This window comes from Molothrus aeneus, chromosome 3 (genome assembly GCF_037042795.1).
Source record: "Molothrus aeneus isolate 106 chromosome 3, BPBGC_Maene_1.0, whole genome shotgun sequence".
NCBI lineage: Eukaryota > Metazoa > Chordata > Aves > Passeriformes > Icteridae > Molothrus > Molothrus aeneus.
Genome location: NC_089648.1, coordinates 21,183,726 through 21,203,305, shown reverse-complemented (window position 1 = coordinate 21,203,305; position 19,580 = coordinate 21,183,726). Strand labels below are relative to the sequence as shown.

Here is a 19,580-nt window from a genome sequence, read left to right as displayed (position 1 = left end):
ATAAACATCCAAGCTTCTTGGTCTGCACTTCAAGCACATGTGCACCTGGGCCTTTCTAAAAGATCACTGATGGAGCAGCAGCCATTTAGATCTCTCAAAGGTTCTTAAAAATGTGAGTTGCAGGATGAAGAAGAAAAGCATCACTTTCAGGGTGTGCTCAGGGTAAGAAAGCAAGGAACAGAAGCTGGTCAGTTTTCAGAGAGGGGAAGATACTGCACCCACAGGGTTCCAGGAGAGGATGACACCAGTACATGCTCATATGCTGCTCAGCCCACTTAGAAACTGAAAAAAGGATCAAAGGAGGTGAAAATATTTGCTATTAAGATAAGTCAAGAGAATCAAATCTGTGGGTCCCTTCCAACTAAGAATATTCCATGACTCTATTAAAATCTGAATATAAGTTACAACCAGCAACAGTGCAGGTCATAAATCAACGACCCCTCTCTGGTCTTTGATTCACAGGTTTGCTAAGAGGAGAGCAGCAGATCTGTAGAGCAAACCAAGAAGGAAGGCCACATTGCCAAGATGGCACTTGGAGTTTAGCCTGTGAATTTTCTCTTTGTTCTGGAGCTGTCCTGTGTCTGAGGTCACATTATGCCCCAGCCAGCAGAGTAATGCTCACTTACTGCCTGCCAGTACAACATGCTCACACCACATCAGGCAGTATCTCTAAGGATTTAAAAAGCTGACTATCACAAACAGCCACCCATGGGCAAGAGCATGTAAGGAGTGTTAGCTTTCAGTACAAAGTACAATACTCCTCAAGCCTGCAGCTGAGAAAGCTACAAAAGAAATGTAACAGAGGTTGACAAGAGCATTGCCAGCACCAAGAACATGTACTGGGATTGACTGTTCACCATCCTTCCCTATACAAGGACAGACACTCAAAATTCAGCCAAGAGGAAAAGTTTTCATAACAAACAGAAAAATGATCCTCTGTGCAGAGGGGGGAAAAATAAATTTTGGGAATCTCTTGCTAAAGGGTGCCAAGGATGGCAGGAGCTGGGATCAAGAGGGAACTGAATAACCATGGAGGGTTGACTAACCAGGCAGAAATCCCCACCTAGCTTGGGAAACCCACCACACAGGAAACTGTCAGAAGCTTGGAGAATATGTGGGAGAAGTGTGATGCTTCCTTGCTGTGTGCTCACTCTGTAATTTCCTTGGAGTCCTGGACAAGTTGCTGGGCTAGAGTGTGGCCTTGCCCAGAGCAGCCACTCTGATTTTAAAGATCTACCACACACCTGAAGAAATCTGCAGCACTGAGTGTGAGCAGCACCCTGAGCCACAGTTGCTGACTCCAGCTAGAATGTGCATGCAAGGACTGGCTTGCAAGTTTCTACCTGCATTTAATTTAATTTCATTTGCATTTAATTTAATTAAGTGTGAAAATTACAGCAAGGCTGTCACATGTATCTATCAATTATTTCAACAAGCAGACAGCGTTTTCTTGCTGTCTGCTCATCAGTGGAGTTGTACTGCTTCATTAAAAATGCACTACTCCAACAGGGCTAGGCAGCATTTCCTAAAATTTAGATTATGAGTTCTTAGCAGCATGCAACATATTATTCCAAAACTTGACCCAGGGCAAGCTGCATAGGTCATGCTGAAGCATTCAGCGTTACCTTCTGGAAATTCAGTATTTTAGAGCCCTGACAGACACATGAAATGAGAACTGGAGGCTACAGGCTTGCCAGGATCTTGACAGAGTGCTTGTCAAGTCTCTCTTAAGAAAAGCACTAACTACAGAGTGCTTCATTTTAAAAGTAGCAATGAATCAGAGAAGAGCCAATATGAAATTAATATTAAATCAACAGAAGTATTAATTTAGAAATAGATTTTGAAACAAAGTCATTCAAGTTATTATTTTCCCAGATGTAAAGCAAGAATGGATAAAGGCAAGTAAATTGCCAAAGTTAAATTGCCTAAGTGAGTAAGCAACAAAGATCATTAATTGCAGTGAAAAAGTGCCAGATGAATATGGGCACATTTTCTAATTATTTACAGTAAAGTGTTTCAAAATAATTTATTCAATATTTAGCTATATTTAAAGCTGTTCTTTCAGTGGATAATGGTTTGCACTTCATTAAGGGAAGACTCCTGCAGTCCTCTGCTGTGCTGATTTCCTACCTTCTGCTTTTGTGGAGAGAGCTGCTGCAGCACTGGATTCCTCAGTCCAGCTCCAAACTCCCCTCCAACCCTTGTCAGGGCAGGGTGAGGGAAAAAAACAGACAGCCCACCAGAAACCCCAGGCCAGGAAAAAAAAAGTTCTGTCAGCAACATCAGCCTCTAGAGACCTCCCTTTAGAGCAAGCAGGTGTTAGTGCAGCTACCTCCACGTGCTCTCCAATCACAGTATTGGTGCATGCTCTGCTTTAAAATAAGCCTTACATAATCATCCAAGATATATGACTGCCAAAAAAACCTACATCACCAAGGATTTAGGAAAATTAATTTTGCAATACATCTTGAAATTTTTTTTGGGGGGGGAGAGGGGTTATACTGTGTTGCAACCTGCTCATAAACAAATTTATTTTAAAGTCCAGGAGCTCTGACAGATCCTGAAACTGGAAAAGAAACTGACAACTGCACAAAACACAAAGGAGTGGTACCTAAATATCTCCAAGGATGCTGCTTTCAGGTGTAAGCAGACCTCTGACCAAGAATAAAACCTATTATTTTTTAAATGGAGCACATTAACAGGAGCTCAAACCAAAGCCTGTGCATTAGTTATAACAGTGTGAATCTCAGGTCTGGCATTTGCACCTGAGCAATCAGGGAGCTGCATGTACCTGTGCTAAAGAACTCCTCTCACCCAGCTTGCCTTGGCCAACTCAGCCACACCTTTCTGACAGCCAAACTCTTCCAACTTTCTGCCTACCATTAAAAGGCACCCTTATCTTTCATTTCTAGTACTTGCTGAAAGCTTGAGCAGCCTGGCTGTCAGAGGCTCCAGCAGAAGAAGCTGCTGCACAGACCATACTTCAGCTGATCTCTCCAAGCACTGGTTTTTCTGTTGTGCTGTCACTCTGCTTACCACTTCCAGCACAAGATACGGATTTTTCAAACTGCTTGAAAATGTTAACACTCTGATTTTTTTAAAATGCCACATAAACCTTCTGAACATGCCCACAGGCACCTGCCCTGCACAACAGCACCCAAACCCTGCAGCAGTGAGGCACCTTAGTGTGAATGGTACATACTTGTCTTATGAGTGCTAAGCCAAAACTGAACAATCTAAGGAACAGCAGCTTTCTGGCCTAGACAATAAAAAAAAAAAAAAAAAAAAAAAAAAAAAAAGTAAAATTTAAACAGCTTCCTAATTTGTTTGTTGTTTGGGGTTTTGGGCTTTTTTCCAAGTCATCAGCAGAGGCAAATCTTCACAACTATTTTCTTCACTGTGGATTCAAGGGTATTCAGTTGCTCCCTATCTACTTAAAAGCAACTCATCATCAGAGTCTTTAAGGCACTCGACCTGTCATCCTCTGAAGTCCTTTCACAACTTGACTGTCTACAATCACAAATTTATGGGGGTTCAGAGCTTCTCTTCATTCCCCCTCCGTGTCCTCCCTGGGGTTGCTATTTCCTGGGGTCAACTCATGCTAAACACCAGATCAGATGATGCACAGAGCCCCTCAAACCCACCAGCAGACTGCCAGTGTTTGCCACTGAGAAAAATAATAAATCATAGATTTCAGCAGGAAAGCCTGCCTCCAGCTGAGCTCTGGCTGGTGTCACACTGCCAGACTGGATTCAGAGTGGAAGGAATGCACCAGCCAGGTGTGCACCTGAGGACTGCAGCTTGCACTTGGAAAAGAGAGTATTTGTTAGCATTCACCAGTATGCAGGTGTGGTTTCCTGAACACTTGCACCACTCTGAATGCAGCCAAAGAGGCTGCTGGCTCTTCCTGCACAGCAATCTGTTCTTGTAGCTTGTCCCTTGTTCTCTACTTGTCCTTGTGTGATCAGCTGGATCACTGGCCCCAGAATTAACTTTTTTCTCCAAAGATTAACTCTCAGACTGAACATACTACTCATCATTCCAAGATTTTGATGCAACAAACCACCTGGAACAAAACAAGAAGTCTTTTTTTCCAGGGGGAAGAAAAACAACAATCAAAAGCTTTCTCACATGTTATTCAAGTCACGTTCCTCAGGTAACAGTGAATGAAAAAGTTTGACTTTTAAAAAAATCAATTATGTAGTTCAATTTACAGCCCTGCAGAAGTGAAAATTTAATTTCTCCGAGAGAAACAGCGTCAGAACTGAATGTACTCTGCTGCATTTGAAAACAGTAAGGTAAGATTTCAGTATGGCTCTAACTATAGTAACCTCTTATCAGACAAAAAATTGCTGCATGGTAGAATAAAACAGATTTTTAAAAACACACTAGAGCAAGTTTGATCAAAAATAAGCTCTGGAATGTGCATCTTTGAAGAACAATAGCTCCAAACTCCTTTGAATTGTCAGCTTTTGGCATTTAGAACATTTTGATAGTTCTGAAACTCACAAAATCAATTCTTATCAAGTGAAGAAACAGTGTATTTGCAACCATGTCAAAGAGTAAGTGTTGTGCTAAAAAAAATTCAAAAAGCTGTAAAATACCCCTGTGAACACACCCTGGGTCACTACTGGGTTAGGGTGATGATGGCTGCTCATCAAGTGTTTTTATCCTGCCCATTTTCTATTCTGCACTAAAACCTTCTTCTGGGACACAGGTGCTGGCAGCAGTGCTGGCCCATCTGTCCCACCTGGAGGCTTTCATCAGACATCAGAAGTACCTTAAACTCTCTTTTCAGGGACAGACATCACTTACCTACATTGTCTGCATTATTCAGCTTCAACAGTGGTCATGCTATCAGACTGCACAACCTTTCCTATGTTTTTCCATCCTTCTACAATTTAGGAATACAACTACATAATTTTGTTAAACTAAAAAAGAGTTTCAAAAGGCAGCAAAAGCAATAAGCATTTCAGTAACTTAATTTAGTATTTACCAGCAATAAGTTAAAATTCACTCCGATGAAGGCTGGTACTTGGGTTTTTAAATATGAAAGAAAACTGTTAAGAAGAAAAAATTAAGACAATAGAAGCTTCTTGTCCTGGAAAAGCCCCTGATAAAGAACTGATCACTTTAAGTACAACAATTATCAAACAGTATATTAATATAATGTTATATATATATATAGTACAGCTCAGGAACATATGATTTGTTCTTCCTGTCACTTTACAGAAGAAGAATCAGCTCCTAAACTGTGAGAAGTTCATTACTAGCATAAAAATAAATTGAAAAGGAGATTGGATAGTAAGATCATAATTAAGACTAATGAATTTTTGGGGAGGTTACTGAACCTTGCACTTCTCAGCATAAACCCACCTCTACCAAAGGGATGCCATAAATCAGATTAGAGACCTTGGAGCAGGACAGATGATGCAGCACTGAGCTACAATTAGCTCAAATCTTGAACTACAACTTGAAGGCCACAGCTTTGGTGACATGTGACATACAAAAGCCAGCTGGGCTCAGGAGCTGGGCTGTGACACAATCAAACAACTCTGTCTGACTTGGTTTGTGTCAAACTGTGATAACAGTGCATTAAGCACAAACCACCTTTTATTCTAGTTTCCTTTGTCATCTTTTCTTCTTTCACCCAGTTTTACACATCTCTCCAACTGAGAAAGTAGAATGGTATCAAATTTACAACAGTATAAAAGCTACAAGGATCATTTAAAATGAATTAAGTACTAATAAAATTACAGCAATGAAGAACAGAACTGTGTATCATGACTCAACATTAAAACAGCTACCAAGGAAACTCAACAGGAAGGGGACATAATTTTTGATGAGGAAAACTCTTAATCTATAAACCAATTGAAATAAAATCATGTGGGAGAGGAAGGTGAATTACCATGAGTATCAATAAAGCTTGGTGGAAACAAAAAAATAGGGAGAATAATAAATGATGAAGTAGAAAGCTTATTATAGTAAAGTGAATAATTTGGCAAGCTAGGACTCCAGGAACATTGTTAAGATAGTACAGAGCACAAGAAGTGTTGCAGATGAAAAATGTGTCCAGCAAACCATGAAGTGTTTGCTTCTGTGATGCTTCTGATAAAGAAACCACTTTCCAAGCAAAGGAGAAGAGTTATAATGTCCAAAAGCTTTACAGGCAGTCTCTATGCCAGCCCCTGGCTAAACCTTTACTCTGTGCACTACACCTGGCTCTAGCACCCACAGCTCAACTATGGCCACCTGAATAGGAGGGAAACTCGATTTCACTGACATGGGTTTTTCATGGGATTAGGGAGAAAAAAGGGAAAAGAGAGAAAAGATTAAAAGTAAAGATATCCACTAACTTGGTTAGAGTTCTAACTTTATAATATAACCATAGCAATTTATAGAATTATATTTCATTCAACTGAACAAACATTTTCTGACATGGTAAGAGACCAATAAAAGCATTCAGAAAGCAACAGATGAGAGGAAGACTCTTTTATACAAGATACAATCAGGAACTAATATTTCATACATCTCTGAAAGGCAAGTTTTACAATGCTGGAAATATTTTTGTGAGCTTAAAAGAAGAGAGGACATAAAATACCTCAGTGTCACTACGTATCAAATACTACTTTTTCCTAGCATATAAAATTTATTTTCACTTTTCTTTTTCATCTCTTTTAATACGTTTTCAAGTCCATTACTATGAAAGAGTGACAGCTAAACCCACACATTTCATTCCTATTTTTGCCCAATTATCTTTTCTTGAGTAGGATGGACAATATGGTTCCATTTTATTTCTGAGAGAATTCCTTTATTTTAGTACCCAGTTAGGTCCACTACTATCAAACGCTCATTTCTCTAGAGTCTGAATGATGCCACTCAAAGAGGGGAAAAAAAGGAAGCCAAGTTCAATGTTCAGCTAAGTTGACAGCAACCTAAGAATAGGGAAATATAAAATTGGTATTTGACGAGCACTTTTGGCCTCCCTCCAGAACCAGACAACTTATAATTAATTTGGGGAAATTCTTACTCTCCATACCTTTTTAAGATAGCAAGAAATAGAACAGGAACAGGCCAAACTTTTCTCCTCAGAAAAACCCCAACTTTTTAACAAGGACCAGGGTATTCAGTTTCTCTCTTTTAAACCTAAGATATTTTATGACAAGAGCTTTCTTCAGCCTTTCTTTGCTGAATGTAGCCTGACAGGAAACACTCTGGTGAATTCCACAGCTTGATTTTTCAGCTCATTTTAAATCCTACCTTCACCTCTCCAAGAACATCATCTCAATTTATTTCCTCTGTTGACAAGAATAACTTCAAAACTAAAAATGTGGAAGCAATTTCTGTACAAGGGTTCTTGCTAACCCTGAGATTTGAACTTCAGACAGAAAATAATTCCAAGTCTTTTGCTTATGTGGCTTCATTAGTAAGGATCTTTGTTTCAAATTGTTAAATGATTATCAAAATTTGGCTGTGAAACACCAGCCCCACCCATCAATAAGAAACTACCACAACTCCCCAAGCCATTGTTTCTATAATAAGTAACAGAAATCCACAAGAAAGTTCAGAAAGATCTAACCCTGCTCTTGAACATGCCAAGAAGTTAATTTTAAAAACCAAGAGACTAAAGCACCGTGTCCCATAACCACAGGTATTATTTATATGCCAGCTATACCCTCCCCTATAGCCCAGGCACCCAGAACAATAATGCTGCAGGAATATTCTTATTCCCTCATAACTCTTCTGACATGACAGCCAAAGCAATCCTTCAAATCTAGTGATCAGTGACAGTTAACTCCAGCAACAATGGAGACAGGCAACACAAAGGTCTGTACAGAACAGAAGAACCTGAACTCAGTGGAAAAGAGTTCAAGAAGAGGAATAAAGTAAACAGCAGTGGATGCAAAGAAACTTCTAAAGCCTGGAATAAAAATATGAACACAGCTAGCATATTCCAGAAATACTTTTACTATAGTTCCATGCTGTCACAAACCAGTGCAAACCATCAATCCTGCCAAAGGAGTAGATCATGTTCTTGCTCACTCTGGGTGCTTATTCCAGTATCTGCTTCACCCATCATGTGAGCCAAGCCAAGCACTCAGGCAGCCATACCACAAACTAAATCAAATTAAAACTAAGTGGTTTCTTTTGTCTCAACATCAAAAATAAAGTTAGCAGAACTAAAATTATTATGAAAACATTTATACAATGTATTTGATATTTAAAGAGACCAATTCTACACAAGTTTTTTTTTAACTCAAGTCTTTGACATTCATTTGCTTTATACCCATAGAGTGAAGTGATCTTTACCTTTTCTCGCAGCATCTCCACCTGATGGAGTTCCATTTTCTTGCGGCGCTACAAGTGTCTTCAGAATGACTTGTGTTGCCCCAAGTCTTGGCAGGGTGACATGCTTAAGAAATGGCAAATTGTTTTTCTTGGCAAATGCCTGGCTTGTTTCTCTTCTTTTTCTAAGAAAGCCACCCTCTGGAAATAAAACAATCCATTTCCTATTGCGGCTCCTGTAATATTTTTCTAGATGATCTTTGAGTAACACGAGCTGCTGGTCACGGTGTGCTCTCCCCTGTAAGGATAAAACATTATCTGAATAAAATGATTGCTTAAAAGAGGTAATATCAGACATAATAATTAAGGATTAATTCTAAGGATTTTATCTTTTCAGAGATAAAAATAAAAATACAATAAAAAGCAATGTTCTCCTTGGAGTACCTGCTGGAGGCCCATAGACCAGGCCTCAGCTGGGTTAGCACAGCAGAACCACAGACCTCACTCCGATCTGCACTGCTCCAACGACCCACTCATTTCTCCTCTTTGGTGCATTAGGGTAACTTCTTCATTTATGAACAGTAAGATACAGCCTTAATTACTGCACAAATATCTTCAGGAACAATCTTTCCTCTTCCCATCTCTGCATGCACCAAGCTATCCAAATTTTCAGAGGAATCTCTTTACATTAATTAGCAGTTTTGAGTGTTTCAAAGTGACCTTGTCAAATCACTCAAAAGACACAGGAGGGAAAAATTAAAGCTCTCCTCAGCAGAGGTGATTTTAATTCTCTGAAATGTCAACAAAACTGCCACAAACATTGCACTGGTGGTTAGTTGGGTTTTTTGGTCAGAGGAAGGAAGAGGGAGTTTGTGGGGTTAAATGAAAGACAGTATTTTCTCAAAAGTGAGTTTTGTGAAAGTGCTTCTCCTACATTTAAGTCTCCCCATATTGCAATTACTTCCAACTTAGCACAAAAGGGAAGGAAAAGGCTCTCCCTGCTCATATTAATGCAATTATAAAGCAATATAAAAGTCCTCAGTTAAGCCAGTCCTTTCTTATCAGACCTCCAGGATAGCACAGTAGTTAAGAAAAGAGCAGTGAACAATAACCATCCAAATATTACTAGAGTTAGGCAAAGGACTATTACTCCCTCAAATGAAGTATTTTGCCACACCCAAAGGCTAACAGCCTAGAAACATTATATTTTCAATTGGCTTATCTTTAGACTCACAATGACATCATTGTATCTGTGATGCTGTCTATGTCAGCCACTTGACAAAAATGAGGAAAAGCCTTTGTTTTTGCAGCTCAGTGATGGTTTGGTTTTGTGACTGGAATTGCAACCCCACACTCAGAAATTGTAACTAACAAGGTGACAGCCTTGTGTACCTCAAAATGGGCATATTGTAAGTTCTACCTATTGAAAGAATTTACATTTTACAAAACATCCAGCCCTGTTCCTTCCATCCATCCTTTCACAATACACAGCTGTGTGCCTCTAGAGACCTTTGTTTTCTAACTATGCCTCTAGTGTTAGTGAATCTCACTTCAGCTGTGTATTGCTGTGTATTGCGCATTTCTTTATTTCATTCTCAAATTTTGAGCAAATTAACTTCTTCTCTGCAATGTGAAAATTCATTAATTCTCTCTGGCTCTCTACACATTTTATGTCCAGAAAAAGGAATAAGGAGAGGAAAGAAACATGTATGATGGATATTGCAGTTCATGTAACTGGAAACAGGCTCATGCTTTTCATCGGCCTACTGAGTTTCTGCTCAGAGAGTGCAGTTTGATCAACAGCCACCAAACAACAAAAAACCCTACCCAAGCTGTATGAAATAATCTGAAGGTCTCATTCATTAATATTTCAGATGTTGAGGTCAACAGACATTCTTTCCTAATGCTCAAATAATAACTAACCTTCAAGAACCAATTAATTACTATTTACACCACCTTAAATTGATCCACTGCTATGTCACCATCAAAAGGGACAGTTCTGCTTGTCCTAATTTGAAACTTTGCAGCCAGAAGAGTGACCTAACCAGACAGACTCCCTGCATGGCTTCAAGGTCACTAAGGAAAGATGAGAGGTGTGCTCAGAAACAGAGATAAAAAGGACTGCCCATGTATTTTACTTGTACGCCTCTCTCATAACAGGCTCTCTTCACAACTGGATTCCATCATCATTTGTGTCTATGCAAATAATAAAAACAGCTTGGAAAATAAAGTAGCTTCAGAACAAAGAAATATACACTCCTCAAATATACACTTCACAGCAAAGCTATTTCATTGTGCAAACCAACCACAAGGTGATAAAGAAGTCCTGTAACACCATGATGTTCCAAATGTAAGTATAAATCAAAGTAGTTTATGTGTTTCCATTTACCTGTCTTATAAAGAAGTCTCCATGGATTAGAGACACAATGCCAAAGTTTGTATACTTAAAAATATGGTCCATCAGCCACATCATCTGACGGACAACCTGAAAAGTAAAAATACATTTTAAAAATAAGCGAATTATCAAGTGCAGAGAATGATGAATTATGTACATACTGGTCACATTCTTGTCATTCTTACAGCAATAAAACTAGCAAATAAATAGAATAAGGTCCTTTATGCCCAAATATAAAGCAGCACAGGTGCTACGCTTCTCCCTCGAGAGTAGGATTAAATGGCTTTTTGTTATGTAATACACAGCTCTACAGCATTAGCCACGCCAGAGCAGCCACTTGTATTCCTGAGAATTTAATCAAAGCCTGCTGCTTGTCCCAGTCAAGCAGCACAGTGGGAAGGCAAAACCAGCAAGGCTGAACTGATCAATTCACTTGACCATTGCTTCTTACAGGACAGTGAAGGCAGCTACTTTACCTGTTCAGTCCTTTGAGATTTAAAATAGAAGAATTACTCCCAAAAAAGTAAACAACAGAAGGGAAAAGCTTCTTTTCTCACAAGGTCTTTTTCCTCTGTATCTCCTACATGTAGTTTTTGAGAGGGGTAGGAAGTGGTTCCCCAAAACTGCAACACCCAGTGTCTCTTACATGCTCCCAATCATGGGCTAGGCTGCCTTTTCTCTTCCCTGGGTTATGAGCCCACATCACAACTGACACAAGTTCAGTGAACCTGAAATCATGTACCATTTACCACTTCCATTTACCACTATCAAGAAAGAATATGAAGGACTGTGACATTTCTCTGGTGGTCAGATGATCGTGCAAGCACCTTCTGCTTTGCATCTTTCTCACGCACTTTGAGGCAAACACAGAAGAAAGCAGCCTAAGAAATAAAGATAACATGCTATACTATCCCTTCCTGTCTGCCAGTGGTATTCCTTACTAGATGCTACACATCCAAAGGACCAAAGGCACATTATGTATTTGTGAGTGATAAAAGAAAAATTAGTTCCTAGATCCAATGCCTTACTTGAGACTAATACTGGTGAAATAGTTTATCCTACAGTGATCTCCATGCTACGTTAAATTAAAGTGAGGATCTTAAAGCCAAATTCTTCTCTGCAGACATTAACATTCTTTCTATTTCAGTAAACTAAAAAGCTTTATGCAAAAAAACCAAGAAAGAAGGGTGTGCCCTAAGGACAAGAGTCAAAAAAACAGCATCACTCAGAGGTGTTACTGCTCATCAAGGCACTACAATAAACTCATGCCCATGCATCACCCAAAGGGGACAGGCTGCTGTAGGGAACCACATCATTTGATAGAAACACCACCAAAATTTCACTAATGATGATTTAGCCTGCAGCAGTACGCAGGCCTGCCAGTGTTCATCTACTACTTTGGCATTCTGACAACTACCTTCTATTGTACCAGGCAGAAGGTAAACCAACACAATCTATTTTACTGGAGGAGATAAGCAAGCTTAATACTCTGCTTTGCTGGAAAGACAATGTGTCTTTTGAGGAGTCAGCACTGGTCCCAGATGCTCCATGGCATTCCTGGATGAGGAACTCTTGCCCAGCAGTGCTACAGCTTCTCCACTGCCATACCATCTGATGCTGTCTTTAGGTAATGGTAGATTTATCCTGCAAGATGATCACTGCTCTTCAAAGTCTGAAGTCCATCTCACCTTGTTTCAGGTGCCACAGGGCTTCCAACTAGCATCCCTAAGCTTTCCCAGTCTTTCTGAGGAGGGATGAGATTTGTCAAAGATAAGTGTGACACACAAATTACAACTGAGACACACACAGTCTACAGTGTGGGCTACAAAGAGACAAACTTCAGAGCACAGTGATCATAAATTTGCCTGTAAGCCTAGGCAATGGTAAGAAGTACAAAGAGAAAGTATTTTTATGTATGAAATAATATATATACACATACTAACATACCAAATCAAAAAGCAGTTCAAAGAATAGGACACAGTTATCTTGTCTGCACTCAAAAGGCAAATGAGATTAATGGATATGCATTTTATTCTGCTAGCAAGGGCAGAATAGAAGACACTGCAAAATTTTGTTGGTAACTCTTCTAGGTACTGACTCCTCTACTTAGTATCCTCAGGAATAAAGCAACACTTATGAGATGAGCATCTTATCAGTTGCATTTCAAGGAGGTTTAAACAAAGACATTTAGAACACAATTTATAGTTGTGAACTATATATTCTGAACACAATGTAATAGTTGTTGATGTCTTCAGAGAACTTTTGATTGCCACTTCAGGTCCTTTTTCCTTCATGCTTCCTGGTTAAGTAAGTTCAGAAGCTAGAAAAAGCTTTTTCCAACTATATAAAAAAACCAATCTAAGCGCCTTCTATTCACAGGCCCACTTGAGTCTACACAGATGTCATAACAAAGCAACCTGGACAGACTGACTTTAATCTTTCAAGCACCTGTAACTTAATAATGAAACCTGAGAAGGCATGACTTGAAATCTGCACACAAACCACTGCAAGCTGCACTTTTGTCCCCACTACACCCTTCCTGGCACTGCTTTCTGTTCCAAATCAGAAAAAACCCTACATTTATCAGTCCTAGTCCAGTCAGAAAGCAGTAATAGCAGTATTTTAACCTACTTCTTTGCATTAAACACATAACCTTCAATATTTGTGAAAACACAACTTACTTACTGAATTTTTTTAACTCTTACTTTCACAAAGAAATTAGAACATTTTCTCAAACTTTAAAAAAAGTATAACTAGGTCACTTCTTCCCCTGAAATGTTGCTGTTTGGCTTATATTATGGTATAATGTATTAATCAAACAATGCCAATCCAGTCCTTCCACTAAAATTCTAATTTTTAGCTCAAATTCCCCTTCTCTAATCAGAGATCGTTCTTTTCTTATTCATGTAAGTTAATCTAGAAAACCAGAAATATCTCAGCACATGTATTTTATCTTACTGCTTTGTGAGATTAAATTTACTTAAAACAGATAGGCTACGCTCTCATTGGTATAAAAGGATTTATAAAATACTGGAAAAAATTACCATCATGGCTCCTGACACCACCCTTGGGAAACACTGTCAAGTTACAAGACTGTCTCATGAGTTTTCCTCACTACATAGAAAATTCCAGAACTTTAAATTGAACACTTCTGATGTCTTGCATGAACTTTTTTTTTAAAGCAGCATTAAACTATAAGTGCTTGCAGATTACATCTGGTTTTGGTCTGTACTGGCTGGTAAAGCAAGCAAAAGAAGTTCTGGACTAGCACAAGCTTAACACTCCTAAACAACAACAAAAAAAATTCTTGAAAATTACAATCTTGCTGATAGAATAGTATCAAGCTTGTGAAGGACTCTATGTTAAGTTTAAACTGGATTTAAGGAAAGCTGACTAATTTAAGCATTTGCATACTGTACAATGATTATTTCTGGACAGGTAGGTTTATTTTTTTTTCCTTCCAGTACTTTCACAGTCACACTAAGTAAGGAAAATTCTCTTTAGAAATATGAAGCATGCTATTTTAAAGCACCTGATCCAGCAAGTTCTAGCAAACATGAACTATCCTGATCTTTCTCATTATTTTCAGCCACTTGTACCACTCATGCTGTATTTTAAGCATGTATTGAAACTCATATTGTTTTACTTCTTTATTAGCTAAAAACATCAAAGCCATACTAAGCTGTGGACATGCACATTCCAAGAGCAATGACTGCAACTACTTGAGGGAAAAAACAGTGATTTTAGGGATTTTCTGCCTTTTTGAATAATTTCCATGGTGAAGATTATTTGTGATCTCAATGGCTTCCTTCATTTTTAGCATCTCCTACATTCACTGAAACTTACTCTGTCTTGACTGAAGTTTTTAAGCTATGGGGTCAAATGGGATAAGCATGACTTAGATTTATATCTATAAACCACTGGTTAAGAATATATGCCATACACATCCACAGGACTACACCCTCACAGTCACATCTTTACCATAAGATTGTCCCATGTACAATTTTGATGAGGGAAATTAAAGAGTTTATTCCATCATTCTACTCATTTGGGTACAGCACAGAATACCATCTATACCAAATTCCCTCAATTCCAAAAGAAATGAAAGCAATCAAAAGTACTTTTACAACAGCCTGCTCTAGACTAGAGTAGAAAGAAAGGTCTCTGCTCCATCTTGAGTACCATTTTCATACTTTGTGAGGTGGGGTTGTTTAAAAGGTATTTTAATTGGTTGGTTTGGGTTTTTTTAATCAACTTTGCTGTCATAAGCAAGATCTGGAAAACTTTCTACAAAATGGTAAATCGCTGATAAAGGTAAGCGTACCCATAACTATATTAATTTGCACTAAGAAAAACAGTGCCAGGTACAAATTGTGCAGATGCAACAAAAATCAGTTCTTGTTTCCTTGTTTCTTCAGGGTATGATGAAGGAAGCAACACTAAGACACTTAAAGAAAGAAGGCAACACTAAGACAGATACAGCTGATGCATTTTTTTCAGCTTGACAGGTATGCCTCCTACTCTTTGTAGCCTAATCAGGCACACATGCCCTTCTTCCTGATTTGTACAGAAATCTGATCTCCTGTTAAGATCCTATACTCTGGTTTCCACTCCTTACACATGAATTTTCTGAACAGCAATGCATGGAACAATTAACATTAGTTAAACTTCTCACCAAGAAATCCTTAAGGGCTTGTGAAATAAGAGTTCAAGTAATTTGGACCTTAGCTAGGTAGCTTTGGCATGCCCTCATCCTACCAAAACCCCATACACGGCTTGCTCTAACTTTGAGAAAAATTCCATGCTGGAATAAAGTCGTAACCAAGAAGCTCGACCTATGCTGGTCTGAGCAAATTTGGCTTGAGTTGCACAAAGGCATGAGGTAAGAGGAAAAAGTCAAGTACATGATTGCTTGTGAGGAGATCTGCTTCCCTCTGTGTTAACCTTGACTGGATGCACAGTGACTCAGCTCACAGATCACCTTCTCCAAAGAGTGTCCAGGGTCTACACCTGCTCCAAGCTCCAGGCTCTCACTCTGGAGCAGATCCAAACAGAAAGCTCCCTACTGAGATGACCTGCTGGGTTACTGTGAGCCACTAGGGCTGCACAGGGATGTGAGCAGGGAGCCCAGCAGGCCCAGCAGCCACCCCCTGCCCCGGCTGTAGCCTACCGTGCCTTTGTCCTGCAGGCACATCATCAGCGTGCAGACGTCACCCGTCGCTTGGTGGTTCACCAGCACCATGGCTTCATCTTCTGACACTGCTTTGACATCATCACCCCATTCCACTACTATCAATAAAAAAAAAAGGTAAATTTAACAATGAGAGCGTGGACATTTTTCTATCAACAAAACGACCCCACACCCAGACTACAATCATAAAGAAACCTACATGCTACAAGTCAATTTATATTGGCACTTAGCAAGAGTGTTTATCCAAGCAGGGGGTATCCAGCTCAGTTTGAAACTGCATGCACAGAATAAGAACAAAACAAAAATACTCTACCAGAACATGTGCACAGAGATTGATCTTTTTGTGTCATTACACCATTCTATATTTAGGGTCTGAAAATTACATAAGCTTTTTGACCCAGCTTTCATATTCATCTATCTCACCTCATTAGATTAAAAAGAAAATTATATTGTCAACTCTGGGTTTTGCTGGCTGGGCTTGGTTTTGTTTTTTTTTTTAATTTAGCAAGTTTTTTTCATTTCTACACTCACTATTATTATTCTACTCCAGTAAAAGCAAAACAAAAAAATCTGTATTTGGATCATTAGGTTTAAAATGCTACGTCAAACAAACTCATTCATTCAAATCTAAACAAGTTAGCTAAAGGCAAAGAAGTGGGTTCAGAGAATGCTGCTCAGATGACAGAAACTATTAGTTAATATTTCATAGACCAGATGCTCCAGTGGCAAGAATGATGTCAGAAGGAAGATACAGTTGATTATCACCCAACACTTACACTGACTATCAAAACCATGCTGAGATAAGGAAGAGGGGTTAAAATTGATAGTTCCATCATCATGAAGTAAGTAAGTGGAGAAAGAGAAGACTGTCTCCCAAAGAACACAGGATGGGAAACCAGTTTACAGTGTGCTGTAAACTAAAGACCAGAATATGTCTAATGCTGCTACTGGGGCAAAGAGACAAGTGAATAGAGTCTGTCTTTCTTCAGTGAGAGCGATGGACACTGCAATAATGGACGCTGCAGTGCAGGGTTAAGGGAAAGGATGGAGACAGGCAGAGGAGCTCTGTGAAGTTCCAAAAGAAAAATAAGATGCATTGCCTGTGCATGTAGGACATAACTTTTTCTGTGTTTGTTCTGTACCTTCAGAGGTTCCTACTGGCTATAATTTTCAGTTCTGACAACAAACAGAATATTTCACCTGCACTACTGACTCTTTTGTACTGTTAAAAGTTCTTCAGGCAGTGAAAAACTCTCAGCACAGGCTAATTACTGTCTTTTAAAAGATGGTTTATCTGATGCAAAGGTAATAGGCTACGCACTGAAGACAAGAAGCAATAATCCATGCAGAGCTTCCCTGTCCTTGAAGAAATCAATTAGTATCACACTTTAAAAAACTGCCACTTTATTACTTTCTAACAGCTCCAAAATTAGTACTGAATTGAGACTTGAACACAAAATAAAAAAAGAAAATGCTGTGTTTGGTCACATATAGATGAAATCAGGCTAGAGACATGAGGGTGAAGAGAACTATCCATTCCAAAATGTTCAATGTCCTTTCCTTTCCTGGGAAAGCTAAGCACAGATCTCTCCTTATTTGTCTCACCATGAACTGGGAAGAGCCCCTTTATCCCTCCTCCCCACTATGTGCACATTCCCTGCAATGCCCTCTCTCACTCCATGAACACTGGAAAATGCCTGGCCATGGCAGCTGGAGTTGACCTTCCTTATCAAGTGTTGCACATATCTCACCATGGCAGTGTCCCATAGAGCAAGAAATTAAGATGAAAAAGAATTGTTTTAAAGGGAAATGAATCAACCACATACCAACTTTGAAATTATTACATCAGTGTTTCTATAAAGCAGCCAATATACAATAGTCCTACTGAACTGTGGCTTTCTAAAAGTAATAAAACCTAAGTACTAAATATATCAAGTATCTACAAAATTACATTTCTCAAAAGTAGCTAATTGTTTCCAAATAAAACTATTTTATTTCTAGATCACTCAGAGAAAATAAATGCATTTCCTTACTATAAATATTTCCCTGGAACATAGCAATTTAATACTAATAATTTAAATTGTAGAACAGTTTAAAATTAAGCTCTCCAAAAATGATTCAGAAATCTAACTTCACAATGGATTAAAATGAAGGTCATGACTGAAAAATACAAGCCATGAGAAGCAGCATACAGTTGAAAACAGCTAAAGAGGAGAACTTATAAAGCTCAATTTGCTATAAAAAAGTAAACTTTTAACATACTAGGTGAAGACTAATGTTTGACTTTGAAACTTTCAGATAGGCCCAGTCAAAGAAATACAGGGGAAAAAACCTCTCATTACCAATTTTACCTACTGTTGTTAAATACAAGAGAGTATAAAACAAACAAGCAGCTCACAATGCACTAACAGGCTTCAGCTGAGAAGCAAGAAAAAGGTGAGCTCCAAACACAAGGTGAAGAAAAATGAAGTTTGATTTAATTCTTCAAGCTGATTGACTCCACTCATTGCACCTATCAAGCAGCCAAGCCAAGAGCTCAGCTGACAGGTAGTGGGTTATTAAATCCCAGGGTACCAGCTGGCCTCCCTCTTGCTTCTTCCCCCTCTGTCACTACTCCTCAGGCAACCAGGCTGTCTCTTGTGCTTAATAACGCTTTATGGTCAATTGATTGACCTGATTATCAAGGAGAACAGAATCACTTTGTCCAAGTCCTTCACAGAGCATTTCTGGATTGAAAAGAGAACAGCAAACCACAGAAGTGTGCAGAAAAACCACTGCCACTGCTACAGTTTTATAAAGAAGAAAAAACCAAACCCTCAAATCTCTAGAGTTTTAAGTTCACTGTGTCCCTTTAAATTCTGTGGGGGGAATAAATGCTCATTTTCAATTTTCTCCCCACACAAAGAAGAACCTTTTGCTTTAAGAAATACTTGCACTATTACATTCCTCCACTGCAGCTGGAAACATTGAAATCAAAACCTCAGCTGCATGGCAGCAGAACCAACAACACTGCTTTGCTCCACTGTAAGAAGACAAAAAACAGCTTAAAGGCAAATATTTGTTACTTGAGGTCCTGAGATCCAGCAAACTTTCCTCCACAGCTTTTTTCTACTGCCAGAGCACATTTCTTAAGACAGCAATTCTGTGTCTACAGGCTGACAATAGTTACAATTTCTGCAAATGCAGTTTAACATAGTAAAATAACATAAAGGGAATAAAGAGCAGGAAATCATTTTAATGTGGCAAGACAAGTGATTTAGCTTAAAGAGACTTCACTTGTGACTTCAGGTTGTGAGCAAAAGGCTTCACCAGAAAAGGATGAAGACAAATCTACTTGCAATTACATGAGCCCCAGGACAGAAATATTTATCCTTCTCTCATAAAAAGAAGTGCAAGATGTACAACATCAAGAAAATATTTCATTTAATGAGCTGCAGACTTAGCTCTTTATGAGCTAATTCTTATAGAGCTCCAAGAAGAGAACAAAAGTAATACAATTTTCCATATTTTTACTGAACTATTACTAGTTATTTCAGGTTCTCAGAACACTTGGCTACTTTGTAATCATGTCCTTAATGTAACTGTCTGCATGCAAGTGATGCTATGAATAAATATTCAAGCACTTCAATTACAGTATGTCATGAGGCTCAGCAAAGGACTACTAACCTAACTAACCATTCATTAGATTTATTTTTTAGTTTTGAATAT

At 38.8% G+C, this 19,580-nt stretch overlaps 1 protein-coding gene across 1 annotated transcript in view; it reads right to left on the bottom strand.

The window, feature by feature from the left end:
• Positions 1-19,580, bottom strand: part of LPGAT1 (lysophosphatidylglycerol acyltransferase 1) — a 61,140-nt gene that overhangs the window by 17,319 nt on the left and 24,241 nt on the right. The window contains exons 3-5 of the mRNA XM_066546452.1: positions 15,852-15,970; positions 10,676-10,771; positions 8,311-8,584 (exon numbers count right to left, since the gene is read on the bottom strand). Coding sequence (XP_066402549.1) covers positions 8,311-8,584; positions 10,676-10,771; positions 15,852-15,970 — 489 coding nt within the window. The remainder of the gene's footprint in view (positions 1-8,310; positions 8,585-10,675; positions 10,772-15,851; positions 15,971-19,580) is intronic.